General features: G+C 36.6%; 3 protein-coding genes across 4 annotated transcripts; 1 reads left to right on the top strand and 2 right to left on the bottom strand.

The window, feature by feature from the left end:
• Positions 1-3,368: 3,368 nt before the first annotated feature.
• Positions 3,369-5,707, bottom strand: LOC110370422 (uncharacterized). The gene is made up of 6 exons (XM_021326211.3): positions 5,507-5,707; positions 5,339-5,432; positions 4,905-5,033; positions 4,126-4,220; positions 3,669-3,776; positions 3,369-3,594 (listed from the first exon to the last, which is right to left on the bottom strand). Exons 1-6 carry the CDS (start codon positions 5,530-5,532, stop codon positions 3,438-3,440), a joined length of 609 nt encoding a protein of 202 aa, XP_021181886.3. The 5' UTR covers positions 5,533-5,707; the 3' UTR covers positions 3,369-3,437.
• An 8,059-nt stretch (positions 5,708-13,766) lies between these two features.
• On the top strand, positions 13,767-16,735 carry LOC110370408 (uncharacterized). Of its 2 annotated transcripts, none has more exons than XM_064038861.1 (4): positions 13,767-14,037; positions 14,667-15,154; positions 15,503-15,633; positions 16,253-16,735. In XM_064038861.1, exons 1-4 carry the CDS (start codon positions 13,930-13,932, stop codon positions 16,378-16,380), a joined length of 855 nt encoding a protein of 284 aa, XP_063894931.1. In that variant the 5' UTR covers positions 13,767-13,929; the 3' UTR covers positions 16,381-16,735. The 2 variants fall into 2 exon arrangements, with proteins under 2 accessions (XP_063894931.1, XP_021181872.3); XM_021326197.3 differs by having other exon boundaries at positions 13,774-14,037; positions 15,523-15,633; positions 16,253-16,732.
• A 1,004-nt stretch (positions 16,736-17,739) lies between these two features.
• LOC126055811 (uncharacterized) lies at positions 17,740-25,417 on the bottom strand. The gene is made up of 4 exons (XM_064038914.1): positions 25,270-25,417; positions 23,329-23,576; positions 19,382-19,498; positions 17,740-18,388 (listed from the first exon to the last, which is right to left on the bottom strand). Exons 1-4 carry the CDS (start codon positions 25,405-25,407, stop codon positions 18,226-18,228), a joined length of 666 nt encoding a protein of 221 aa, XP_063894984.1. The 5' UTR covers positions 25,408-25,417; the 3' UTR covers positions 17,740-18,225.
• Positions 25,418-25,904: the final 487 nt, after the last annotated feature.

The following is a 25,904-nucleotide window of genomic DNA, read 5'->3' as shown; positions in this document are numbered from 1 at the left end:
AAGAAACTGAGAAACCTGCTCGTTTTCTTCGGTTGTCATATATGTATTTGAAGTACTTTAATAAAGGTCATTCGTATTTTTCCATTAAATAAACATGTAACCATTCTTTCATAAAATAATAGCATTCAGAATTGACTCATATTTAGAAGCATCGTTTCATGGTTACACTTATTATCCACTTAACTATACACACTTATACAAACTTAAATGTTTCATAGACAAAGATAATTTTTACTATAAATTTTCCATAGCAACAATGCACCATAAATATTCGAGCCAACAATAATTTCAGTCCCGTTACATGACACAAGTCTAGCTGACGCAAAGGTCCTAATTGACCTACAACATAAGAAAGTGACCTGGTATGTCAAACCAAGACATTGTTGGCATAACAACTAAATCTGGCCAAATCTGTGGACTTTCTTCAGCTTGAATGATAAGGAAATCACGCTTACATAATTATTGTTGAAGTGAAAGGCTTTGAAAGAAAATCTATTCTGAAGATTATAAGCCGTTTTGTGTGCGGGTTCCAAGAAATCTCTAATTGCTTCAATGTTATTGACTGCGGTACAATGTTATACGCAATTTCAAGAGCAGTTTTTATTCTATTCATTTGAAAAAAAATCTAAACTCTTTTTTTTATATAGGTACCTGCTTCCAGAAACTCAAGACTGCTACAGAAGGGCTACCTACGGGATTGTTCAAATGAGTTACCGCGGCCCTGGTACAGTAAGAGCCTGACACTCCCTCACGTTGCACCCACAGCTGCGGGAGGGGTCACTTGATGATTTCCGATTAAAAAGATTCCTGCAGAAATAGTCTAAACCAGAAACCCAATGAAAAATTGCTTGATAAGGGAATTACTGAAGACAGTTAGAAGCCTATGAACCAGATCCGAGGGAGTACCTAATTCTATTTAAATATGTGTTTTGATAGGGCCTACAGATAAGGGGCCTGTAAGTAACGGAAAATAATATAGAAAAGTATTCGTACAAATATATATCATTCAAAAACTGAACAGCTGTGCATCAATTTTATTCATAGATCCGAAGCTTCAAGTCTAAATATTCAAACTGGGAGTAAAATTTATCTCAAATGCTTCTCACAAATTGGCTTTACGTCGTCTTGACAGATGTAATCGTGGAATTTACGTGACAAAAGCTCCTCAACAGACATTATTGAGGGCTGTTTACACCAGTTAAATGTAATAGACGCATTAGTCATGTAGGTGACAGGGTATGAATTGCGCTGGTTCGGTGGGTAAGGGTCTTTATTATTTTTTGTGATGTTGTGATTGTAATATGGATTTAATGTCTTGATGGTATGTTTTCCTCGAAAGGTTAGGTTATATATTATTATATGTTCACGTAGAAATCGTTTTACCATGTAATCGCTTTGATCATAGGGTAAGTACTAAGGACCTAAGTTATTAGGAATATTCTCAACTACACTAAGTGGTAAATGAAACTACTTTTTGACAAACAATTATAATATTTTTACGTCTGGTTTTATAATTCTCGGTTTAGCAAAACAAGAGAATGCATTTTATAAATACACAGGCAAGATTAACTTTTTGCACCCAAAGCGTAACCTGACAAAAGGTCGGAAAGAAGTTTTTTGAAAGTTTGCATAACGATATCTATCCCCGTTTCCAATATGAAAGGTCCTCAACAAAATCTACATAATAAAATGGAATTTTCCTTGAAATGTCACAACCACTCGTGACGTCGATACTTATATAAGATTTTCCTTTATTTCCCTTTAAATAAATATATGTATTTTGTGTGTGGATCGACGGACTATTCCTTATTTCATCTCTCAAATAATTGCTCATTATTTCGATATTTTTCTTTTGAGATACTTAGAGGACTTTTGGAATATTAGACAAATTATTTCTTGGAACTGCTAACTAGACCTTGTTAGTTTAATTGATATTAGCTTAACAACAATATAAATGATTGCTTTTATTTATCAAACTACCACCATCACAAAATTGCGTCTCCAAATGCACGCTTCATAAAAATCACTCAAAAATTCAACCCTAAAACGACGTATGAGTAAAACCCGTTCAAAAATGTTCACCAATTCTGGTTTAACCGTGTGTTTATCCATGGTAATATCGTCGAACGATCATCAGGCTATGTACGATCGTGTTCAATCACGGCCAGATAATTACGAGGCCAGGCCGAATCTACGCCGACACTGGGATAGTAAAACACGCGATACCGAAATGTTTCATTAATTAATCGAATGATTGGTTCAAAGTTGCACGCGGAGATAATAGGGTTAAATGGAGTTTGCGTTTTCTGGTGCTGTGTGTGTTAAAAGTGTGGATAAATATGTTGCTGTTTGTAAGGCTTGTTTCCTTTTGTATGTAAATAAGTTTTTTCCTATGATGAATTTGGAGTTAACAAGGCGCGTACCTTTCTCATTTCAAAGGTAAAGCATTGATGTGTTTATTGTATAAGGAGTTTCTAGGAGTACTATTTTTATAAGAGTTGGTATACCCACTTACAGGAGTTCAAATATACATCGATATAATTCATGACCCAAGGTATCACACTGGACACTGCTGAGTACAGTTTGCCTTCAGAAAAATTTCACAGACATTAAAATAAACAAGAAAATAAAAACGCCAACAGAGGCGTCAGCATTGCAGCTCACTGCTCCGTTGAAACAGTGGAAGTTGTTCAAACAGGCGCGATCATGGACAAAGGAAAGCTGTGGAGATGCCATAAGGAAGGTAGGTCAGGCGCCTTCTTGTTGGTCAAGTAACGTAGGTAGTGTGATCAAAACGATATTTTAATAGAACTAAGGAGGCATTCGGACTCAAGACAAATCTGTCAACCATTGGTTATTTTCTTTTGACAATAATGGGCGGGTGCCAAAGAAGCCGTATAAGGGCGGAGCTAGTAACGTTGCTCGTCTCCCGAACAACTGCATTTTGGCGCGCTACTTTTTAAAATATTTTGCGCTATGACATCTCCGCTAGGCATTTTGTCATCCATGGGTTCGGCCTACAAACTGCTGGCCAACGGTCCGACCAAGCTCAGCAGTTCTTGTTTATACGATACCAACCTCGTTGAAATTAGATAGCCTATAGGAAGATACGTAAAATTGAGTAGATAATAAAAATGTACACGATTTTTGATGTTTTTATTCGTCGTTAATAGAAGATTGGAACAATGGATTGTTTGGAGAACGTGGTTGGGATGTAAAAATTACTCTGACAGTTACATTACAAAATACAACTTTAATTAAACAATTATTGAAGAGTCGCATGTGTTTTTTGCTAGGAAGAAGAATCGGCAATACATAATATACATTTATAAAGACTCAGTTACTCGTGTTTTCAAGAGAGTTTTAGAGCAATTGATTGTTACCTATTCAATGGTCATAATTAATACAAATACACAGTAATAGTCAATTGTATTTATTTACGCCGTATTATCAGCATCAGTATACATAGTTATCGTTTCGAGAAGATTCGATGGACAGTGTTTGGTGTATCTTTTGCACTTTTTATCCAAGCCATAGTATTCTGCTTCGTAGAAACTGTCTTCTAGATCATCTTCAGACATGGAAGCAGATGGTCTGAAAAGAATAAAATAGTGTATTTTTACGTTTTTCTTATTCGGTTTCTGGATTAAAATTGAAATTACACTTACGTTAGGATTAAGTATATCAAGTCTCCGATCAAACCATTATGCAAGAAATGAGCATAAGCATTCTCGCATATGAGTCTAAGTAAGCATGGGCGACCAGGATACCCATGTCTGAAAAAGAGGAATAACTTACCTACATAAAAGACAATTACTTTTTGTGTAAAAGCAAAACTACGAAAGTACGTAAATATTTTATGTATTTAGTTAAACTAAACGTCACAAAGTTTAAAGTACGCCAAATACAATGTATTCCAATTGTGTACTAGGCTAGCAGGAGAATTAGAAGGCTACCGCTGTTTAGTGGTTAGTAACTACAGCTTCGACAGAACAAAGTCCGCGTTACAGCGGCAGTATTTAGCTCTCTTGTGTTTTATGCAGCCCTGGTAGTTGAGTTACGTACGGTAGAACATTTTGATTTCCTTTTTCACCAAAAGTGACAATGTAACCTTATTTAACTTACTTTTGTAGCATGGACTCGATTAGAGTATAGACACTGCTTCTGGTCATCACTTTCTTTGGTGCTTCAATACTACGGTCAAGTCTTTTTCTTGATACCTACAATTAAAACATAGATCAGTTCAGTATAATTCTAAGATGAACTTACATACATACATTAGGCCACTTTTTGCCATGTCGGATTGACGTGTCCACAACCTTTTTTTGATTGCTGGATCTGCTCTTGGTTTTAAAGTATTCTATTCAATGAAATCCTGTTCAATGTAGAATTAATATAACACCACAAAGTGCAAATACCTGACGTGGGCTACCAACTTGCTTCTAAGTTCTATTAAGCATGAAGTTTCGCGAGTTTCCTAACTTCTAATTTATGCGGTATTATGCAGGTGTAGCTTTTTAAAAATTAGCTTGTTTTACTGTTCTCTTGTAGGATTAAACTGATTACATGGTGTATGAATGTATTAGATTAATCTGCAATTTTTTTTGCTTTACTTGAATCAATAAATAACGAATATTTGTGCTTGCTATTAAAAGCTCGCTCTGTTTTTTTTAATTACTTTTCACTTAGAACTTTTACGATATACTAGAAAGTGGTGAAAAGGGGACGCATTTAGTAGAGCTGTAAGTTTGATTTATAATGGGACAAGGTGCTAATTTAAATAGCCTAAGTCTCACCAAACGATTTTTGGCTTTGAAGACAAAAATTACAAATGTCGAATGTGCCATTTCAGAATTACTTAATTTTTAGTTTTTCTTGTAGGTAAATAAATTCACGATACCAACAGTTTCAATATCCCCCAGCAAGGGCTCGAAGTATGTAGCATTGTCGACGTTGTAGTAGTTGGCTTCCAGGAACCACGCGACGCTCACGTACGTGTTCGGGTGAAGGGGGATGGATACCGTGGCGAATACCTGGGGGAACATCATTTATATGTATATTATGAAGCTGGAGAGTTTGTTTGCTTTAACGCGGTTATATCAGGAACTTATAGGACCGAATTGAAAAATTCTTTCAGTGTTAGATGGACCCATTAATCAAAAAAGGCTATAGGTTACAGGTTTTTTGCCGATGGCGGATTCGATTTTTTACGTGATTCATTTTAGGTTTTAAAATTTCAGAATCTTATTCGGGTTTTTGCGTACATTATATACTTAAATTGCAAGCCAATATAGAAAAATATGCTATGAAAATAATAAGTCTGTCAACAATTACTCACCCCCCACTGTGTGGCTGGTGTGAACAATAAATATCTTCTCTGTCTCTTTTTTGTGATCGTTTCTTCACAAATTACACTCAATAACACTATGGTCCTAAAACATAATAATCACTTTAGCTTCTTGACTCTTTAACCTATAATGCTGACTTCAAGATTTAAAATACATACACAAAAATATAACACCTAATCAACATTCTACTCTAAAATATATATTCTCCAAAGAAATAGAAAGAATATTTCAAAGTCTTTGATCTACAAGTGCTGTTGTCCGTTCGAAGCATGACGAGCGCCTGACCATCTCATATTTGCTGAAGTAATCTGTTGAATGTCGCCTAAATCTTTGTGTACACACATACTAAAAGCTTCAATGTAGCTGTACAGACTGTATATTGTCGTGGGTTCAAAAGAATTAAAAATTGGTTGAGGTCAATGGCATTTGAGTGGAGTTATTGAAATCGTGATCATCTTAAAAATTAAGTATTAGTATTAATGGAAGTGGCAAACGATTCAATTTTTTGATCTGTTTATATCAAAATCTAGCCTTCAAAAATTTACAGATAATTTACAAATACAAAAATTCATAATGTAAAAACCAAACTCGTGTGTAGTGTAGCTTACATACATCACGATTGTTTCATGTGATCAACACATCACATCACGATTTGTTCAACACATGAAAAGTATCTACATAAAAACCTTACCTAACCCTCCAAAGAGCCAGTCTAATAACGTCCTAATTTAACAAGATGAATTCCACTTCCACTTATAAACACTAAGCTATAATAAACCTCGGATATTGCACGTCATGTACCTCAAGAAAATCCCATTAATATTAAAATATTTCAAACCAGATTTCGTAAATCGAGTTTTCAAAAGCCCAAAGATATAACTCGGGAAATTGAGAGTTGTCTCCTTTTAAATAAAACTTGTCATTTGATTCTATGAAATTAAATCCTTGTCGATTAATTAAGTGCAAAACCTTGTGATACGAGTGGAAGGTTTCCATTTAATAATTTACTGGTTGTTAGTTCAGTAATAGTTGTCGAAGTATTCTTGTCAGTTTGGAACTCTATGATTAAATGTTACGAGCAATTTAAGGTTAGAGTTGTCAACTGTTTTAGTCACAGATACCCTACGTGGTGTAACCGTTCCACGACAACCCCAGGCTGTAAAAATTTTCGTTTTTCCTAAATTATAACTACAATCGGCTTCCCTGAGGGGGAAGGGGTTGCGCCCCTCCTGTTCCGCGCAACCCTGTAGAGCTCGTCTCCTTACTGGTCACTCTTCCACCGATATTGTATGTGGAAATGTATCAGTGCTATCCCGACTTGTACAAGCTAGGGGATAGGACTGGAAAGGAAGACAATGAAAGAGAGCAGCGTACAAACACTGGATAGTGACAAGGTATGTTTGTAAAGCAAATAGTGCTAATGGAGGATTAAGGAATGGAAAGGACCTACTTTATGTATCAATCACACATAGGAGTACAACGCCGTTTCTGATAATCCAGTTGAAATATAAGTAATTCTTAATGGAAGGACATTTCCAATAAGACAGTATATAAAATAAGTATGGTACTGTAATATCGCCTCTTGTGAATCTATTAATCAAACAGCCGTAACTCACAAAATGTCTTGGATGTGCTCCTGAAGGACGCGAGGTCAACATTCCAGGATTCCCTAGCCATCCCAAGTCGTGACGCTGCGGCTTTCGTGCTTTCACTACCGTGCGACCATCCTTGTCTAACAACGGTGTGGCCTACGGCTCGCATAACGTCTGTTCCGTGATATTTGAGTCACGGTCCCTAGCAGTCTATAGGACTGGATATCGTGACGCTACGGCGCGGCTTGCCGGCACGAGTCGTCTTCATCATACTCCCGTCGAGTCATGGTCCCTAATAGTATTGGTATGATATAGTGAGTCCCCCATCACTGGACGTGCACATCGCGTTCAACAAGTACAACTGCAAGGCATATGCTCGTGACGATCAGTCCGAGAAGTCAAAGATAATGATACGCCTAGGCGTAATTTGATATAGTTTCGTTGGCGTTGTTGTACTTATTCGAGACATGAGTGATAGAGGCATATACTTCGGTAAATCCGAGATGACAATTGTGAGTGTAGGCCGAAGCCCAGTACATTGTACCATTATTTAATGTTAAAGCTGTTGAGTGTGTGAGGGCAGATTGGAACATAGAATGCAAGGTATATAATTGATTCGATCAGCTCGATCACATCATAGTAGAAGTACGCCTAAGCGTCGGTAAGTATTATACCTGCATTGAGAAGGTTATCATGGATACAATGGGTTATAATATCAGCCTGAGGTAACATTCATAAACACTCACCCGCACTATCAGCAACACTCACCCAGTCATGCACCACCACTTACTCTTAGATTCACTCGGCTTGCATGACTCACTATTACTTCACAACTTAGCTCTAGCCTCCATGAGGCGTCTCCTAATTCGGTCAGAGTACTAGCCTACTGCGCGACCTAGGACCAACTGCCCTGCTTCAGTTCCCTGAAAACCCTTGTGGCCTGCTATCCCTTCCTACATCCTCGCAAGTCCCACCTTCAGCGCTGACTCCACCCTATTCTTAAGGTCTTGTTTCGCGTATTCGTCTATTTGTTATAAGATAGATTTATTAGTCTTTTTGTACATATTCTCAATTGTTCTAAGTATCGCTGTCGGGGTCCGTTTGGGATTTGGCACATGTGCACTTCTATTCAATATTGAGTCCTTTGTCTCAAGGTCCTAATTGCCTTAACAGTTGGCAACGGCTTGTAAGTCCTGCTTAGCAGATGTTTGATTGCTTTGCTGTGAGAAACTTTCAGACCCTTAAAATATTTTGTTAAGTATTTATTGCACTCCATGTCAGCCGTCAAATATCCCTATCCATAAAATAGAAAGTTAATGTGCTCTTAAGAGGCCCGTCATCGTGGCGCCTTCGAAAATAAATTAATATTATTTGATAATAATTAGGGCTAGGTGACGACTGTCACATTCCCCCCTCTGAAAATCAGACGCGTGACGCAGTACAGCGTATGAGATTTCACAATAGGCCGGAGAGCTCCTAGCATCAGTACGTTAAAACATAAGGCAGACAGGTATCTTTGTAACGGAATATCTCCACCAATAAGATCCTTACTAGACGAAACAACGTTTTGATGAAATCACTTTGGTTCCGGTCTAGTAGAAAAACCCGCGCATGCTTATAAGTTGATTATACATACCAGAGTTTCTTCTACTAGAGTATTTCATTATGGAGTCGCGTTACCTCCCCTTATCAACTCAGCCTACTGCAGCTGCTGAACTTAGGCCTCTCCATCGCCGCGAATCAAATCGTGTTATGTCGGTAACTATCGCAGCATTTTTACCCTGGAATGGTTCGCACACTAATTAGGATTTGATTCTAACTGGAAGTTAATCCAAATATTGCCATACAATTCATTTATAAGAATGGAAAAGTTCGTTCCAACTGGGTGTACCCCCCTCCGATTCTAAGAGGATAGAGCAGGTTGTTAATCAGCCAATAAGACAGAACATTGAACTAGCATTAATTCAGTTCCCCTTTTTTTTCAACCGATTGAAAGGGAAATGCCAATATATGTCTGTCATTAAAAGATACACTGTGTGACACAGCCGTGATAGCTAATGTCCACATTGATTCAATCATCACGAGCTGGAATATGATTCAGCACTATCGATTAACTTAAATTAATTAATTTAATTTTGGAAACTTAGCTTCGCAACTGCATCCACACTAGGGCTGCTAGTACGTAGGTACATCAGCCGACGAACGCTCACGACGATTTTGATGAAACTTTGAACCCAAGCGACGCAAATTTATGCCGAATCTACATAATATGTAGGCTCGTACATGAAGACTGTAGTGTCCTGGAATTTAAAAGATAACCAGCCAAGTATCTATTTACAGAAGACAGAGGCTATATCAATAGCCACACAATATATTGTTTTCCTACGTGTGGAGAAATTACAAAGATAAATATTTAAATCACACGTAAATACAACTTAGAGGGAGCTGTCGCTTCGTCAGTTAAATCAAAAGTAATTATATACGTCGTTATATACTTATATAGAAGCGGGGTGTACAGCCATGACGTTTATTTTCTTTAAATTAAGTACGCTCAGTATTCTTACACTAATTCTATCCTTACGCTTATGCAAATACTGTGTCATAACGCTTATTGATACAGTTTTACGCTTATAGTGCAGAACAACATTATTTTAATATTTAAGAACCAACATCCTGTCTCTAGCTATCTGCCAATTTTTTCTGTCCTAGTATTTCACATATTCATTTCTTTCCTAATTACAATCACATACATAAATACCTACCTCTAGGCTGCACATTTTTGTTAGGGACTCGAACCCATAACTGTATTTCCAACTGTATCCATCCATAAGTATATACAATTCACGCCCTTGGTAATATATGGGAATCGAACCCATTACCGCAATTCATAACCGTAGTTATATTTCTCTTAATTCTTCCATCATCTTTCACCTCTAGCCAGAGTCTAGGTCTTCGTTAGGGAATCGAACCCATAACTAAAATACGTCGTTATTATGACTCGTTTTATACAACACTTCTGTTAGGGAGTCGAACCCGTAACCGTAATCATCGCCATATGAAATCATCACAGTTCATCACGTTGTACAAAAAATCACAGGGAATCGAACCCAATGCTGTTTTATTGCCGTAATGCCTCGTCAAGGAATTAAATCTACGTTGTGTTTTTGTGTAGTAACCGATTTAGATCTTTTATTCTCGTTGCACTGATGTGAATCAGTACATTTAATGACGAGAATCCTGGTCACGGCACCAAATGTAACCGTTCCACGACAACCCCAGGCTGTAAAAATTTTCGTTTTTCCTAAATTATAACTACAATCGGCTTCCCTGAGGGGGAAGGGGTTGCGCCCCTCCTGTTCCGCGCAACCCTGTAGAGCTCGTCTCCTTACTGGTCACTCTTCCACCGATATTGTATGTGGAAATGTATCAGTGCTATCCCGACTTGTACAAGCTAGGGGATAGGACTGGAAAGGAAGACAATGAAAGAGAGCAGCGTACAAACACTGGATAGTGACAAGGTATGTTTGTAAAGCAAATAGTGCTAATGGAGGATTAAGGAATGGAAAGGACCTACTTTATGTATCAATCACACATAGGAGTACAACGCCGTTTCTGATAATCCAGTTGAAATATAAGTAATTCTTAATGGAAGGACATTTCCAATAAGACAGTATATAAAATAAGTATGGTACTGTAATATCGCCTCTTGTGAATCTATTAATCAAACAGCCGTAACTCACAAAATGTCTTGGATGTGCTCCTGAAGGACGCGAGGTCAACATTCCAGGATTCCCTAGCCATCCCAAGTCGTGACGCTGCGGCTTTCGTGCTTTCACTACCGTGCGACCATCCTTGTCTAACAACGGTGTGGCCTACGGCTCGCATAACGTCTGTTCCGTGATATTTGAGTCACGGTCCCTAGCAGTCTATAGGACTGGATATCGTGACGCTACGGCGCGGCTTGCCGGCACGAGTCGTCTTCATCATACTCCCGTCGAGTCATGGTCCCTAATAGTATTGGTATGATATAGTGAGTCCCCCATCACTGGACGTGCACATCGCGTTCAACAAGTACAACTGCAAGGCATATGCTCGTGACGATCAGTCCGAGAAGTCAAAGATAATGATACGCCTAGGCGTAATTTGATATAGTTTCGTTGGCGTTGTTGTACTTATTCGAGACATGAGTGATAGAGGCATATACTTCGGTAAATCCGAGATGACAATTGTGAGTGTAGGCCGAAGCCCAGTACATTGTACCATTATTTAATGTTAAAGCTGTTGAGTGTGTGAGGGCAGATTGGAACATAGAATGCAAGGTATATAATTGATTCGATCAGCTCGATCACATCATAGTAGAAGTACGCCTAAGCGTCGGTAAGTATTATACCTGCATTGAGAAGGTTATCATGGATACAATGGGTTATAATATCAGCCTGAGGTAACATTCATAAACACTCACCCGCACTATCAGCAACACTCACCCAGTCATGCACCACCACTTACTCTTAGATTCACTCGGCTTGCATGACTCACTATTACTTCACAACTTAGCTCTAGCCTCCATGAGGCGTCTCCTAATTTCGGTCAGAGTACTAGCCTACTGCGCGACCTAGGACCAACTGCCCCTGCTTCAGTTCCCTGAAAACCCTTGTGGCCTGCTATCCCTTCCTACATCCTCGCAAGTCCCACCTTCAGCGCTGACTCCACCCTATTCTTAAGGTCTTGTTTCGCGTATTCGTCTATTTGTTATAAGATAGATTTATTAGTCTTTTTGTACATATTCTCAATTGTTCTAAGTATCGCTGTCGGGGTCCGTTTGGGATTTGGCACATGTGCACTTCTATTCAATATTGAGTCCTTTGTCTCAAGGTCCTAATTGCCTTAACAGTTGGCAACGGCTTGTAAGTCCTGCTTAGCAGATGTTTGATTGCTTTGCTGTGAGAAACTTTCAGACCCTTAAAATATTTTGTTAAGTATTTATTGCACTCCATGTCAGCCGTCAAATATCCCTATCCATAAAATAGAAAGTTAATGTGCTCTTAAGAGGCCCGTCATCGTGGCGCCTTCGAAAATAAATTAATATTATTTGATAATAATTAGGGCTAGGTGACGACTGTCACAGTGGGGTTAGGTTTCTGTTAGGTCGATAGACATAAAGACTTTATAGTATAAAGGTTTAAAAGTTAAGATTTTAAAAACTATAGGGGTTTTAAATAATATCACTGTGTCACCGATGTCTACAGAAACACAATATGTACCTATTGCAGCTTCATAATATATTGACGACTAACTGAATGGTCATGGTATCTTACAGAAAGTAGACTCCAAAATCAAATGAAACTCAAAGATATCAAACAGACCCAAAAACTGCAAGTAATCAACCAAAAAGAAGGACTTAATTAATTCCTAATTAGATTACCAAAGATATACTAATTTAACAGATTGTTATACAATGTGCTTTTCTAACCTGTGCGACGGGAAAAATTTGGATTCGTTTAATTACAGCGAACATTACTTATGAAAGTCAAATTGGATTGAGGTGTATAATAATTTGAGAGGGAAATTAGATGGACGGAACCTAACTGTAGGTAGGTAAGTAGATATGTATATCTTTTGTTTAGGTTTGGGAATATTTTTTTTGTTGGTTTAAATTATGGGGATGAAGACAATAGGTTAAAGCAGGTGAAAACTGTTTATGCTGCTTAGTGAAATATATACTTAACATTTGGCATAGGTTATCTATAGTGTATGCACTGGGCTTAATACCTAAAAAATGACAAGTTGCGTCATTAATTTAAAAAGCACGATATTCCTAATTTTAAACACCTCCCATTCATAAATACGCACCCCAGAACAATAAAGCGTGTTGTGGCCAACGTATTTACAAAAACGTTCCAATCCAAAACCGAAATTACAACCATTAATATTTAATCATCCAAAACCAATTAACTGGAACGGAGCGCAGAAATTGAAAACCATGATTTCACATTAACGCGGGCTCTTTCATAACAAAATACGATACGTGTACAAAGAGGAAAAAATTTACAACATATTGCAGCGGTGTACAACCGCAGAATCCCATTTTAACCCTTCATTTCAATAAATTGGCCAGCGTAGTGTATGGGACTTAGCTTTGATGCGGTTGAGAACGCGAAACCAAGTGAAGTCTGCACATAGTCAGGGTAAATGTTTATACGAGATATGCATGCGTTAGTGGCAGGTTATAAAAATGAAGAGAAAATTTCTGATGTTGAAAGTCGTATTGAAAATTTTCGTGGTCTTTTATCTAGTCTGTATAGAGCAGAAGTGGAGTCAGAACTGTTTGTAGCTGAAGAAATTGCTTTGGTTACTGTTAATCAGAAACCTGATCATGTGATGAGGGATTGACATGTTGCTTTCCAGTTATAACTAGTTTAGTACCGTTTGTTTGATTAGTTCTTAGATTAATCGGTTGTAAACTCTAATTTATTGAGGGTATGTTGGAATTATTATTCCTGTATTTTATGTTACAGGTTAACGATTTTATTTTTCAGATCATTAGCTACTTGCTATGTTTTTGTACTCATACATCAGCTTTATTGACACAATAAATTACATTTTTATCGTTAGTAAGTGTTCATCAATCACTATCCGCAAAAACAATATTTTTAAAATCTGGTAAAAAGCCTGTCAAAATGTGATAAATTACGTAAGTACCTATAACTTTAAAATGCTTCACATAACTTCAATCCAGTAGCCAAATACATTCTTCTGAAATAGGGTCGTTATGTGTAATGTTTTGTTAAGCAGCATGTCAGTTTTACCTCGGCTCCAGTTAGCAAGCATCTGGGCCGTTCGGTAAAGGCCAAATCACTGGGAAAACATAACGGTTCATTAGTCAGACACTGCCGTAGGCTCTGTGTAAACATTCTAACATTTTATCTTATACAGTATTTACACTCCGACGGTGCCGGTGCTCTGAATCGACGTAAAAACGAAATACTACCATGTTGCTTGCTTTAATTTTGTTCAATTTGCTTTGGGTGTTTGGAGCCGACGCGGGAAGGCACCGCCGGTACCTCGTCTACCCTGACGGTGGCCCGGCCAGAGCACAGGTATTCCCCCTGTCTTATTAGAACAAATCCATGTAAATTTACATAGCGTACCTGATTTAACTTGAGCAAATGATGTTTTCTTTGCACAATGGATAGGGCTTAACGAAGCAGTGTCTTTTTTGTTCGTGAATTTAAATGCAATTAAGCTTCTGTCTGCCTTTTGAAGCGTGCGATGAGAGTTTCTGTTTTATATTTTGTTTTTGTTTCTCATGGTCATGTTTTGTCTTTTTCCTTGAAAGTGAAAACATTGTTTGGGTTCAATTTCCCTTTATTTCAAAAATAAGATGGAAATTTTGAGCGGACAGTGTAAATTATGCATACCGAATTTCGGTTTCGGTAAGATTTCAATACTGTAAAGATGCACTCCAATTATTTAAATTACTGTTTACAAAGTCTAATTTTATTGCATTAGCTATTTACTTGGTTTCGAAGGGGTTTCAAATTATTATCAAATCATGAACGTGTTCATAGACAGTTTTTCAAAACATTTTATGAATATTCGTATCTCCTATATAAATCAAAGCACCGTTACTATAAAAAAATCTACTGTCGAACAATGTCCTAATTTACTTGACCTGATCTAACATGTAAATTGATTCTAACTACGTGCAACTTTCTCTCAATTTCAGTTCATCATCGGTCTCGGTGTTCCCGTTGATCTGAAAGAGCAATCAGTGACCGTAGGTACAGTAATAAAGTTCCAATATGATTTGCCTACAAACAGTACTGAATATACAAGCAGGATCTACGGTTTCGCTGAAACTGTCTCCAGAGACATGGATGAGGACACTCCGACGAAAGACGTCTCAAACGAAATAGATTCAGATGATTCGAGACAATTGAGTGAGACAGAAGATGCCGTAACGGACAGACCTGAGGGAGACAACGATACGTTAGTCGATGTGACTTTTGATGACAACAGAAGAAAGAGGTCTTTAGTTTACTCTGAGGGTGGCGTACTAATTACAGATAGTACGACTATTAAAAATGAAATGTCCTTAGAAGATGCTATTAAGAGACAAGAAATGATTGACCAGAATGCTATTGAAGAAGAAGAGGAACCTCAGAGGATGAATCGGTGGGACTTCTATAAAGTGATTGAACGTATGGTTGAAAGGTAATATTTCTTTTTTATATTCTTGCAACAATAGCGAAAGATTTGCGCTGTTGTTAACCTCAATATTTAAAACATAAAATAATCACTCTTGTTCGAGTTAAAATACACAGCCATGAAAACTTGAAATGAATAACAAAGAATCAAAGCGTAAACTTTATGTTTCAAACACAACGAGCAAAAATAAAAGCTGGAGAACCAACGCTTAGTTCGCTCACAAATAAAAAGAAAGGAGCAAAAAATAATATCCTTTAACACACAAAAATAAAACTTAAATCAAAACATCATTTAGTCCAAGTCTTTTATAAAGAGTTAACAAGAATCGCTATGAAGGTATAATATTTTATTAAGGTTGGCCATTGAAACTTCAGGTACGGGTATTCAGGGCGTCCGTGCTTGCTTCGAACAATCTGCGAGGCTGCCGAGGTACCATTCACCCATGAAAACGGCTTGCTCGGCGAAATTGGACATATACTATTCACGTAAGTCACTAACGTTATGAAAGGATTTGGTACTGCTTTATTTATGAATGATATATCATTCATTCGGGTGGAGTTGACGGGTTAAGATTGGAGCTTTTTGGTTAAGGAAAATCGTTTAATCTGGCGTTGTACGTTGTATTCGGGAATTTTTATTTGAAGGGTGTGTAAATGAGGCGCGCCTTGGAAATGGCGTTCTCATTTTTAATGCTTCATATTTTTTATAGCTTCGTATTAAGATTTTCTATGTTAGAGACGTTTTAATATTTCATATTTGATTTTCATTATTAGCTTTTTGAATATGTTAATATATTTTTAGCTACGTCAAAGAATCCATACACATTTGATTAATAATATATTTTTATGTTATATGAAATCTGTCTGCCATTGTATACTGCGAATAAGACTTGGCGACTATAGATAGTTTTACTAACTATTGCGTAATCACAATGATCTCTGTTGAACCATATCGATACGCTGTATTTTTTTGTAGTAACTCGAACTATTAAACCCTTTTTTGTCAGACTACAAATCACAACTATCTTCTTACTTCCTACTTTCCTCGTAGGTACAGAAAGAATGATGATTACTATCCCAACTTACCACTTACTATCCATTTCAGGCCATCAACAACAAAGGACACTCTATCCCACCACACGGACAATGAGTATCATGCTGCAGAGAGACTGGGCAGAGAGACGGGAGTCAGCTGTGAGGATCTGTTCCCGGAGTGCGAGGGTTCGATACTAGAAACCTTCACACATATTGGAGAAGAGACGCTGCATAAGTTTGGGTTCTTGTAGAGAGTAGCGCGGAGAGGATAAGGGACGAGGAAGCGGTTTGTGATTGTACGTTCCTCTTAAGTTAGCATGCGTTTTAAAGAGTAGAGCAAAATTAACATTTTATTGGATGGTTACAAAAGACATGAATGATTTAAGATGTTCCAATACGAGCGAGATATTTTAGCAATACCTAGCTTCTGTCAGCGGTTTCACCTGCGTCTCTTGGGGATTACTAAAGGGGCAGGCAGTATAACCTGAGAAAGGACATAGACAAATTTATATATGGGAGCGAGAATTTTGATACGCAACCAGAACCATAGAACGTTACCATGCAAATTAAATGTATAAATTCGATTCTATATAAACGAAATGTTAATACTTTCAAATGTCGACCTAAAATAATGCTTGACAGTTGAAATATTAATGTAATATAAGTTAGTCTATAATTAATTTATTTTTGAAATGAAATAAAGAAAACAAGGTGTTTTATTTAGTACTTTATGTATTAAATTATTAAAATTTTCAGCAATGTTATGCTATTTTTATGTACCAAAAAACCTTTTCAAGAGGGTGTTGAATAATTCAGAAACATGTTAATTGTAAAAAAAAGCAAGATGACAGAATGGTACCCAAGTTATTTTAGTACTTTAAAAGATTATTATTAAAATGGAAGTACCTAACTCTATGCAAATCATGAAAAATAAAATATATCATTATTATCTAGTCTAGATATTACATTTGATTGATGATGCTTGTTGTAGACGGTTCTACTATTCCAGATTCTCATTGATAAGTCTGTAAGATCTACATAACATGTAGGTATTACTCATAATTTGCACTTCATGCCTTAAAAACAATAGCCAGAAATGTACAATATTCAGAAAAAATATTGATTATCAAGGTTTATCAAGCTTTTCAGTACATATTAAAAATTATAACCACCAAATAGTGATTCCATTACAAATTCAGGACATAAGACAACAATAGCTCCAAAATAGTATAAAAAGATACTTGCAACCCTTAATATTCCACTCTAAGTTGACTTTTGTGAATAGCGTGGGATGAAATACGGGTAATGCACTCTATTTTGTGGGTGATTCATGTGCTGTTTCCGAAAATAGCATAAAAATCTACACCCTGGATACCTAGGTACGGTACAAGGGTTCTCTTTTATGAAAATGAATACGGGTTCATTTTTGCCCTGTATGTCTAGACTGAGTGTTGGGCAGGCGGATATTTTTATCTTTGATATATTTCAATAGTTTGCAGAATCACGAATAATAATAATAAATGAATGTTGAGTAAAAAAAAATATATGTTCTATTAATTTGTAATCTATTAAATAAATTCGACAATTCAAAAGTATAAAAGTTTTATTTATCAATCATACGTTTTTCGATTTGTAAGTTCACGGACATTTCTAAATTGTCAACTGTCGAAACCTTTTATTTTAACCTTTGTGCTCACTTACATGCTAGCAGTGATTTCGCATCGAGCGGCGCGTACATCACATCTTTTTTTGCGAAGAAAATAATGTGCGCGAACAATTTAGGTGGAATCATTTGATTTACAGAAAGTATATTTTGAATCCTATTTTAAGCCAATATAGTGTCGATATAGTGCCCAATACAGTACCGACCTCACTTGAGGGTAAGTTGAAGTTTCGCTTTCCAGTACAAAAACAGTCAAATGGTGATTAATACTAAGAGACAGTAGACAATGGCGGTACTATGAATGGTACTATCATGTAGTTTGCCATTCCACACAATAATTATTTTCATAATAACTTTAATACACAACAGTCTTTATTCAATTAAGATAGATCGTGTAACTTAGTGAATACGTCTATAAAAGAGAGACCACATCCCCTGTATAGCTTCGTGCAGTCTTCATGTTTCTCTCCGTCTGTGTACGCCTTTATGTAAGGGTAAGTTTCGTCCTTTTCTGTCAGGTTGTGGATGCCATCGTTTTTGGGGCTGAAATTTAAAGAAACATAATTAAGAACATAGTTTGATAATTCACTGAAAAAATAAAAATATTTAGGCATAACTATAAGTCGAGGGAATTGTGCAATCAAGGCTCACACACTTAGACGCTGTCAGATGTTTATTGTCAAATCAAGCACACAATAAAGGAAACTACATCTGCATTCTACATATGTAACCTTTGTAAATGTTATATTGTCTGACGGTTGAGTAGATACAACACTATTTTATGAATCGATTGAATATTTGACATCATAAAGTTTCCCGGTGTGTCTTTAAAATACCAGTATTACCTATACTTTCCAACCATTTACATACAACTCAAGCAAAAGAATGTCTAACCCGATACAGATTTAGCATCGCAACCCCACAAACTTCACTTAGTTTCAAGTTGTGCTAGTTGGCGTGTCTGTATGTGTGCTCATGTAATTGTCGCCTAAACTACTTACTAATGATCGGAACTAGTTGAGTTGCACTTGTCAATCGTGACGTAACTCTGAAGGGATTTGAATTGATCATTGACTTCTTCTGGAATTATTTTAATGATCGGATACTATAGGTTTGAATGAGCAACAGATACATCACTGTTAAAAAGCAGTTCTGAAAATTGTTCCAAAGATGAGTCGTTTTTTTATATAATACTAGCTTCTGCCAGCGGTTTCACCCGCATCCCGTGGGAACCTCTGCACGAACCCGGATAAAAAGTAGCTTATAGCCTTCCTCGATAAATGGGCTATCTAACACCGAAAGAATTGTTCAAATCGGACCAGTAGTTCCAACAAACAAACAAACTCTTCAGCTTTATAATATTAGTATAGATTAATTACTTACATAAGTAAAATTGTCTTTTATCATATAAAAATGGTGTTAAACTCTTTGGGTGTAATGGGAGAACCCATCCACCCAAAGAGTTTCCTATATTAGGTACCTGCTATGACTCCACGCCAAAAAATATGTTTAGGAAACTAACAGCAAGATACTTACTTCAATACAAACGTTGCCATTTCATGCAGTAGATCCTCTTCATCATCAGAGTGAAGAGGTTCAGCTCCGAGTTGACACAGTGTCTGCAGCACACAGGATCTGCCATTGTGGCCGAATCTGGAAACGATACAGAAAATGTGTAAATAAATCTTGAGATAAAATAGTTTATTTTTCCTTGTGACTTAGTAAGAACTTGGAATTATCTAAACGTCCTGTTCTTTCTTGAGGAATTGGAGAAGTTACAATATTATAATGACAAACAAAAAGTCTTAAACACCTCAATTATAACTGAATCCATACCCAAAATCCAACGCTTAGTCGCAGCTATAATATGGTATCTAATAGTTTCAAGAAACTGACAATACCCATCTGTCCTTCCCAAAACTTCAGACAGAAGTGATGACTATATAAAACGTAAAGGGATATTCGATTGATCCATTAGGAACTCCGATGTTTCCACATCCCAGAAAAGACGGATTAAAATATTCACACCGCCAAAATAAATATACCCGATGTTTATTAAAATAGCTTCGCACCAGTAAACAGTAATAAATAACGAATTTTGACATTCACAAAATTGGTATTGACGAAAGCAATTTATGTGAAAATTGCTTCCGTAAGCAACCAAGTGGCGGAGTGAAATAAATCATGATTTCGATATCTTGCTACCGATCGGTTATCCGTGAATAAACAAACACATGGACATATTGTCACATAGATATGCAATGCCTTCGATACAAAGTTTTTGGAGCATTATACCTACAAACTACGAAATCTAAAAAGAAAATTGGGTGCTCTTATTGCATTGTTCAAAACTTAAATGGTATAAAATTTAGATTCAATATTGTCATAGCTCAAATTAACATGCAATAAAATTGATTAGTTCACAATTAAATTCGTAATAAAACAGTTATTTTAATTGAAACCAATTAATATATCAAACAATTCAATCTATTGTCATCTTTGTCAAATTGCTTTTGTCAGTAACAAAAAGTTACAGGTACAAATTATTTGTGGAATATTGTGTTTGTATGATTATAAATAAATTATAATCATTATCTGATGTTGTGTTTCTATGAGCATTTCACTCAAAAATAATACACGTGTGTGTAAGTATAGTGTATAGTATTTCACTTGTGAAAATCCGGAAAACCCAAAATTGTGTTAACCAAATTAGAGCAAAGTGATATTCATGTAAACAAAAATGTCAGAAAAAAATATTTTAGAGCCTTGTCTTGCTGTGTCATGCTGAATTTTACAAATTTTAAATTGGCAAACAATCTGAAAGGATTAGCGATGTGATAAAAGGTAGGAACTGTAAAACTAGACTACCTACCGCTAGCCGCTGCCGTTTTATCTGTGTACTATCAGAACTATTACAAGTATAAATAACAAGTAGGTAAGTTATAGACTACTACTATATCAAATACTGAAATATTTTTTTCAATCTGTCCAACAGAGATAAGCACGTTCAAGCAAACATAGTTATACCTACTTTCTATCAACTGTATACTTATTCCGTGTGTGTGAAGAAGTTCCCATGGGACGCGCATAAAACTACTTGTGGAAGCTAGTTTTTTTAATAAAAAATTTTTGTGTCGTGACTGAAAGACGTCATGGCAAAGGTCAGTGTACAGTAAGGCGAGAAAGCGATAATTCGTCTAACAAATCAGACCGCGCTTAACAAGTGCGATTAGAGACGTGGTAAACGAGTTAGGATTCACACTTATTTCTATATTGAAATCACTTACAAGCTACGTGATGATTTGGAAAACTGTATTACGGTTTTTTCACAATTTTGATTTTTTTTCACAACAGAACAGTGAAGTTCATGTCTGAACTGATGTTGACTATGATTTATTATTAATTACTTAGGTAGTTAAAAAGTTTAGTTGAATTTCTACAGAAAATACTGCTTAAAAAACAAAAAACTTCTGAAAGTGCAAAATCACATTTGAAGTTTAGTGTTGGACAAACCATAAGCGACAGTGAGAATAGTCAGTGTAGACCAGTGGTTCTTAACCTTTTTGACATGAGGGACCACTTAACTAAAGTTTATCTTGCCGGGGACCACCTCATCGGTTTACCTAAATTAGCACTCATTTCTTTATTATTTATCAAAAAAAATCTGAATTTTTGGGTCAGTTCTACTCAAAGCTAAACGCATGTCGGTAGTTGTGTAGGTAAGCAAATGCAAATAAAGAAATACTTGGCTATGTAGTTTCCAAATGCGCGAGCGAAGCGAGCGCGAAAATTTTATCGGACTTAAACCAAATATTACGTAAAATGTAGCCCAAACGTACTTAACTTTTTATTTGTTGACAAATGCAAAAATAAGGGCATATAGTTTGTGAATACGCGAGCGAAGCGAGCTTGAAATTTTATCGGACTTAAACCAAATATTACGTGAAATTTATCCCAAACGTACTTAACTTTTTGTTTGTTAACAAATGCCAAAACCATAAATTTTCATGAATGGCAGGACTAGGTACGACACACCCGATATACGTCCATGCGAAAACCCCCGCTCGCAATTATAAGTCGATAAAAATTAAGTTAGATAATGTATAGCAACGTCGCGAAGCAAAGCTTCGCGGACCACTTGGAATGCCTCCAGGGACCACCAGTGGTCCGCGGACCACCGGTTAAGAACCACTGGTGTAGACAATAAACGAATTTACGGTATGATATTCGCTAATCGTTTCAAAATAATTACAATTTAAAATCATCACTTGAGATACCTTAAAGTTAATTAAAGAAGAAAAAAGTTATATCTTATTAAGTTACACCATCATTCCCAACTTCAGAGAAAGGTGCCCCGCTTGTGGTTACATACGTAGTTTAATACGTTGAACTATCGCGGTTAACCCGATCCTTATGCAAACATAATTTACGGCCGAGGTTAGCGTCAGTAATGTGCAACACATCGTTAGTAGAATATGTATTGGTTGGCTGCTGTTACTTGAACTAAGTTCTAGCACATAGAGTTATGATTATAATTGCTTTTGGTATATTGATTCTGGGAGACGGGATTAAACTGTGTCCTTGGGTTTAATCTCCTGATGTCTTAGGTTTGAAGTCCTTCTGGGTTCGAGCATTAGGAACGACTATGAAACAGAAAGATCTCTTCTCAAACGAAGAAAGCCCCGATTGTTTAACTAAGCTTCTATCATCAGGCAATGCTTTTCTTGATAATAATTCCATAATCCCCTAAATTGTTCTACATCACAGTTCTACCAGTCCCTGTCAACGATACCTAGCCTAAGAAGTTCTATATTGTTAGACACTTTGACAAATTCTATTCGATTTTGCCAGATTTCGGGTCGATAAGAAAGAGTCTTAACACTTGCTGGCAGTTTTCTCTCGTTTTTGTAACAAAAACTGCAGTCCAACAGTGGGCACATTATAACCTGATTAGTATTCATATTCTCGCAAACTCACAATTACCAGGACCACACTGACTCTAATGAACACGTTAAGTAGTAATTAGCTCTGTAGTTAGCGTCCCACGTTACTCAGATGTACCAGGGTAGCATGACGCGTAAAGAGAGTGCAGTACTTAATAGGTAATGCATTAACATTGTTTTGTGTGCAAGATAATTCTTGAGGTTAATATTAATACCGTGCAACCTCAAGAATTAGCTTTCGCAGAGGCAGTTTTCGCGCGGTTTGACTCGAGCCCATAACAGAAGTAACAAGACTGTAAAGTCACAATTTCTGCATAAGTTAAATCGGGCCAGATGTCCTTAGGAGAAAGCGTAAACGCAGGAATGTTAATATGGTTCTGATAAGTCAAAACCCATTTATATAGCTCAATTAGGCGTTGATTCTAGAACTACTTCCGAATCCATAACATCGCAATGTATTCGATCCTTGAACCGAAAGAAAACGATTTTAAAAATGATCTAGAACATGGCTCTAAAGAGGAATATCGTGTACGAACTTACCCATCTAAAACAGACTCCACATGTTTATAAAAATGATAAAGTCTTGCATCGTCCTGGTAATTCCCATTTTTATCATCTCTGATCCCTGCTTCTCTTTTCTTCCTTGCCGTTCCAACATACCCAGAGTTGGCTTCTAATATATCTATGGGTATCTGCGTTCGATTCCACGGTAGTTGGAAGTTCGCTTGAAATGCGTAGTTCACATTGATGTGTTTCGCAGCACTCGGAAAGCCAAAGCCGGCGTTGAACTGGAAAATTAGGAAATAATAAATCAATTCAGAGTCACATTTAAAATGTAGATAAACAGTAGGTCCAGGCTGACATTTGAACATCTTTGGCAGTCGTTACGGGTTGTTTAGAAACTAGAAAATCGGACGACGACTCTTAACTACCAACCCAACATCTGGGTTGAGGAGGTCAGATAGGCAGTCGCTCCTTATGCAACACTGGTACTCAGCTGCATCTGCTTCGACTGAAGACGAATCCAATATAGTTATGCAATAGGCAAGGCAGATTCAAAAAACAATGGTTTAAGGCTTTCAAATGAACAAGTGGATATTGGTTTCACATCGGTGATATCACGTCTTTACTTAAGTAACTTTTACACCTACATTATTTTCAAGCAAGATTAACAGAACAGAATTTATTAAGATGCGGCCAATGATTTGAAAAATCCAATTAATCTTCCTTAAACACCAACGCGGATAGGTCCTTATTTTTACTGAGAACCACATGATTGAATTATACTGGTATATTTCGTTGCAAATGGAGCCTTAACTGAGTTACCTTGTCGCCCCCTTTGCCGATAAAAGGACCCTTTTCCCTCTGAGTATATTAAAAGCTTAAACATCCAACATTTTCTAGAACATAACGTATTTTAGCTATCATATGTTTTTTGTATGCCTGTGTCGTTCTAAAGGATGATTGCTTTAATTCTCATTTGTTTTTTTTTTCTTACGATTGTAGATATTTATCAAAAAGGTTTTGGGTGGCCGAACGTAGCCAAACAAGCTGAGCAAACCAAGGATATCTCCAAAAATATTACATATTGTCGACCAGCGATGATCAGAATTAAGAAGATGTCGATGCCGCTACCAAAAATGGGCTTTCAGTATTTCTTTCTGAATTTGGTTCAAGTTAAAATATTTACGGCCAGTTTAAAAAAAGTGTTTTAAAATTGTCTTCTATTAAATAGCTCTTTAGTTTATCATCTGATATTTGTAATGTGCGTACTACTATTCATCTTCATGCTATTTTATGAGTCTAAACAAACTATCAGCCGACTAAAAGCTTGTAATGTACGGGTACTCTAAGGGAACATTCCGATCATATTCAGTATAATATACTATTAACATAATTTCAAGCTTGCCAATGATTCTGATAACATTGTAGCGGAAATATCCGTGGAGCAATTTTCCAATAAATAATCACGAGGTATTGAGTAGAGATAACATGCTGTATTATTATATACTCGTCTCAAGGATAACATTACCTACATCGCTATGGTTTCCCTTACACGTGTGTCTTTTATGTATTGAAATGAAGAAAACTTTATAGTAAAATTGTGCTTTATTAAAATGTGGATAAGGTTCAGATTGCTGTCATTTTGTATAAGTGGCTCCATAATAAATAAGCTTGATTTAAAAAGGGTTATGTATACAGATGGAAAGTGCTAGGAGCTTACTCTAGGTTCCCTGAATAGGAGAAGTGTTTTTAAGGACGAATGTTTTAATCATGTATCAATAATTAATATCACCAACAATCTATCACTAAATTGACGACCTTATTCTGACGAAATTATCCTGGTCCTAAATCCTAAATCCTGAAACGACTGAACGAACCATCATCAAGAGACTACACACTTTTCTTAACTAACGGTAATCCAAAAACATCCGGCTTAAACATTTTTACAGTTACAGCTAAATCTCTATAAACACATACCTGTAGAGTTGTACTATTTGGCCATAACAGCTGTCTTTTTTCCCTGTGCAATATCCCATCATGATCCAAGTCCTTCCCAAGACCAGAGTATACTAGGGCAAGATTCAGTAAGGTAAAAAAAAACTTTTTGGAAATCATGATGCTAAGGTGCGTGCGCGCAGTTAAATGACATGAGTTGCCGAATTTTTAAAGTGCCGTAGTGATGGTAATCGTTTTGGATATCCGATGGAAATTGATGGAGTTAACGGAGATGCTAAATGTGACTTGAGAAAAAAAAAACGGATGTTGTATTTTTTTTTTTGGAGTTTTTGGGCCGGTATTGCGGATTTGTTGTGGGTCTTTGTGAGTGTTTTTATTTTTCTTTAAGTAAATAATTTTAAATGTAGGCCTGGGACGAGTAATGATGTTCATAATCCGACGACCCTATTTCTTGTATTCAAGATTGTTATCAAAAATAGGTATTAGGTAATCAGTAACTTACAACTTATTTACCTAACGGCTTTGCACCCTTTATAAGCTTGGGACTAGTTTGTTTGTTTGCCTCTTAGATATTTTACAACAACAGAACATTTGCAGTTTTTTAACCGTTATACAGAACACTTGCTTATCTAGGAAATCCACCAATTGCGATTGTG

Source organism: Helicoverpa armigera, chromosome 17 (assembly GCF_030705265.1).
Source record: "Helicoverpa armigera isolate CAAS_96S chromosome 17, ASM3070526v1, whole genome shotgun sequence".
In the NCBI taxonomy this organism is placed as follows: Eukaryota; Metazoa; Arthropoda; class Insecta; order Lepidoptera; family Noctuidae; genus Helicoverpa; species Helicoverpa armigera.
The sequence above is the reverse complement of the archived record's forward strand: the minus strand, read 5'-3'. Positions and strand labels throughout refer to the sequence as shown.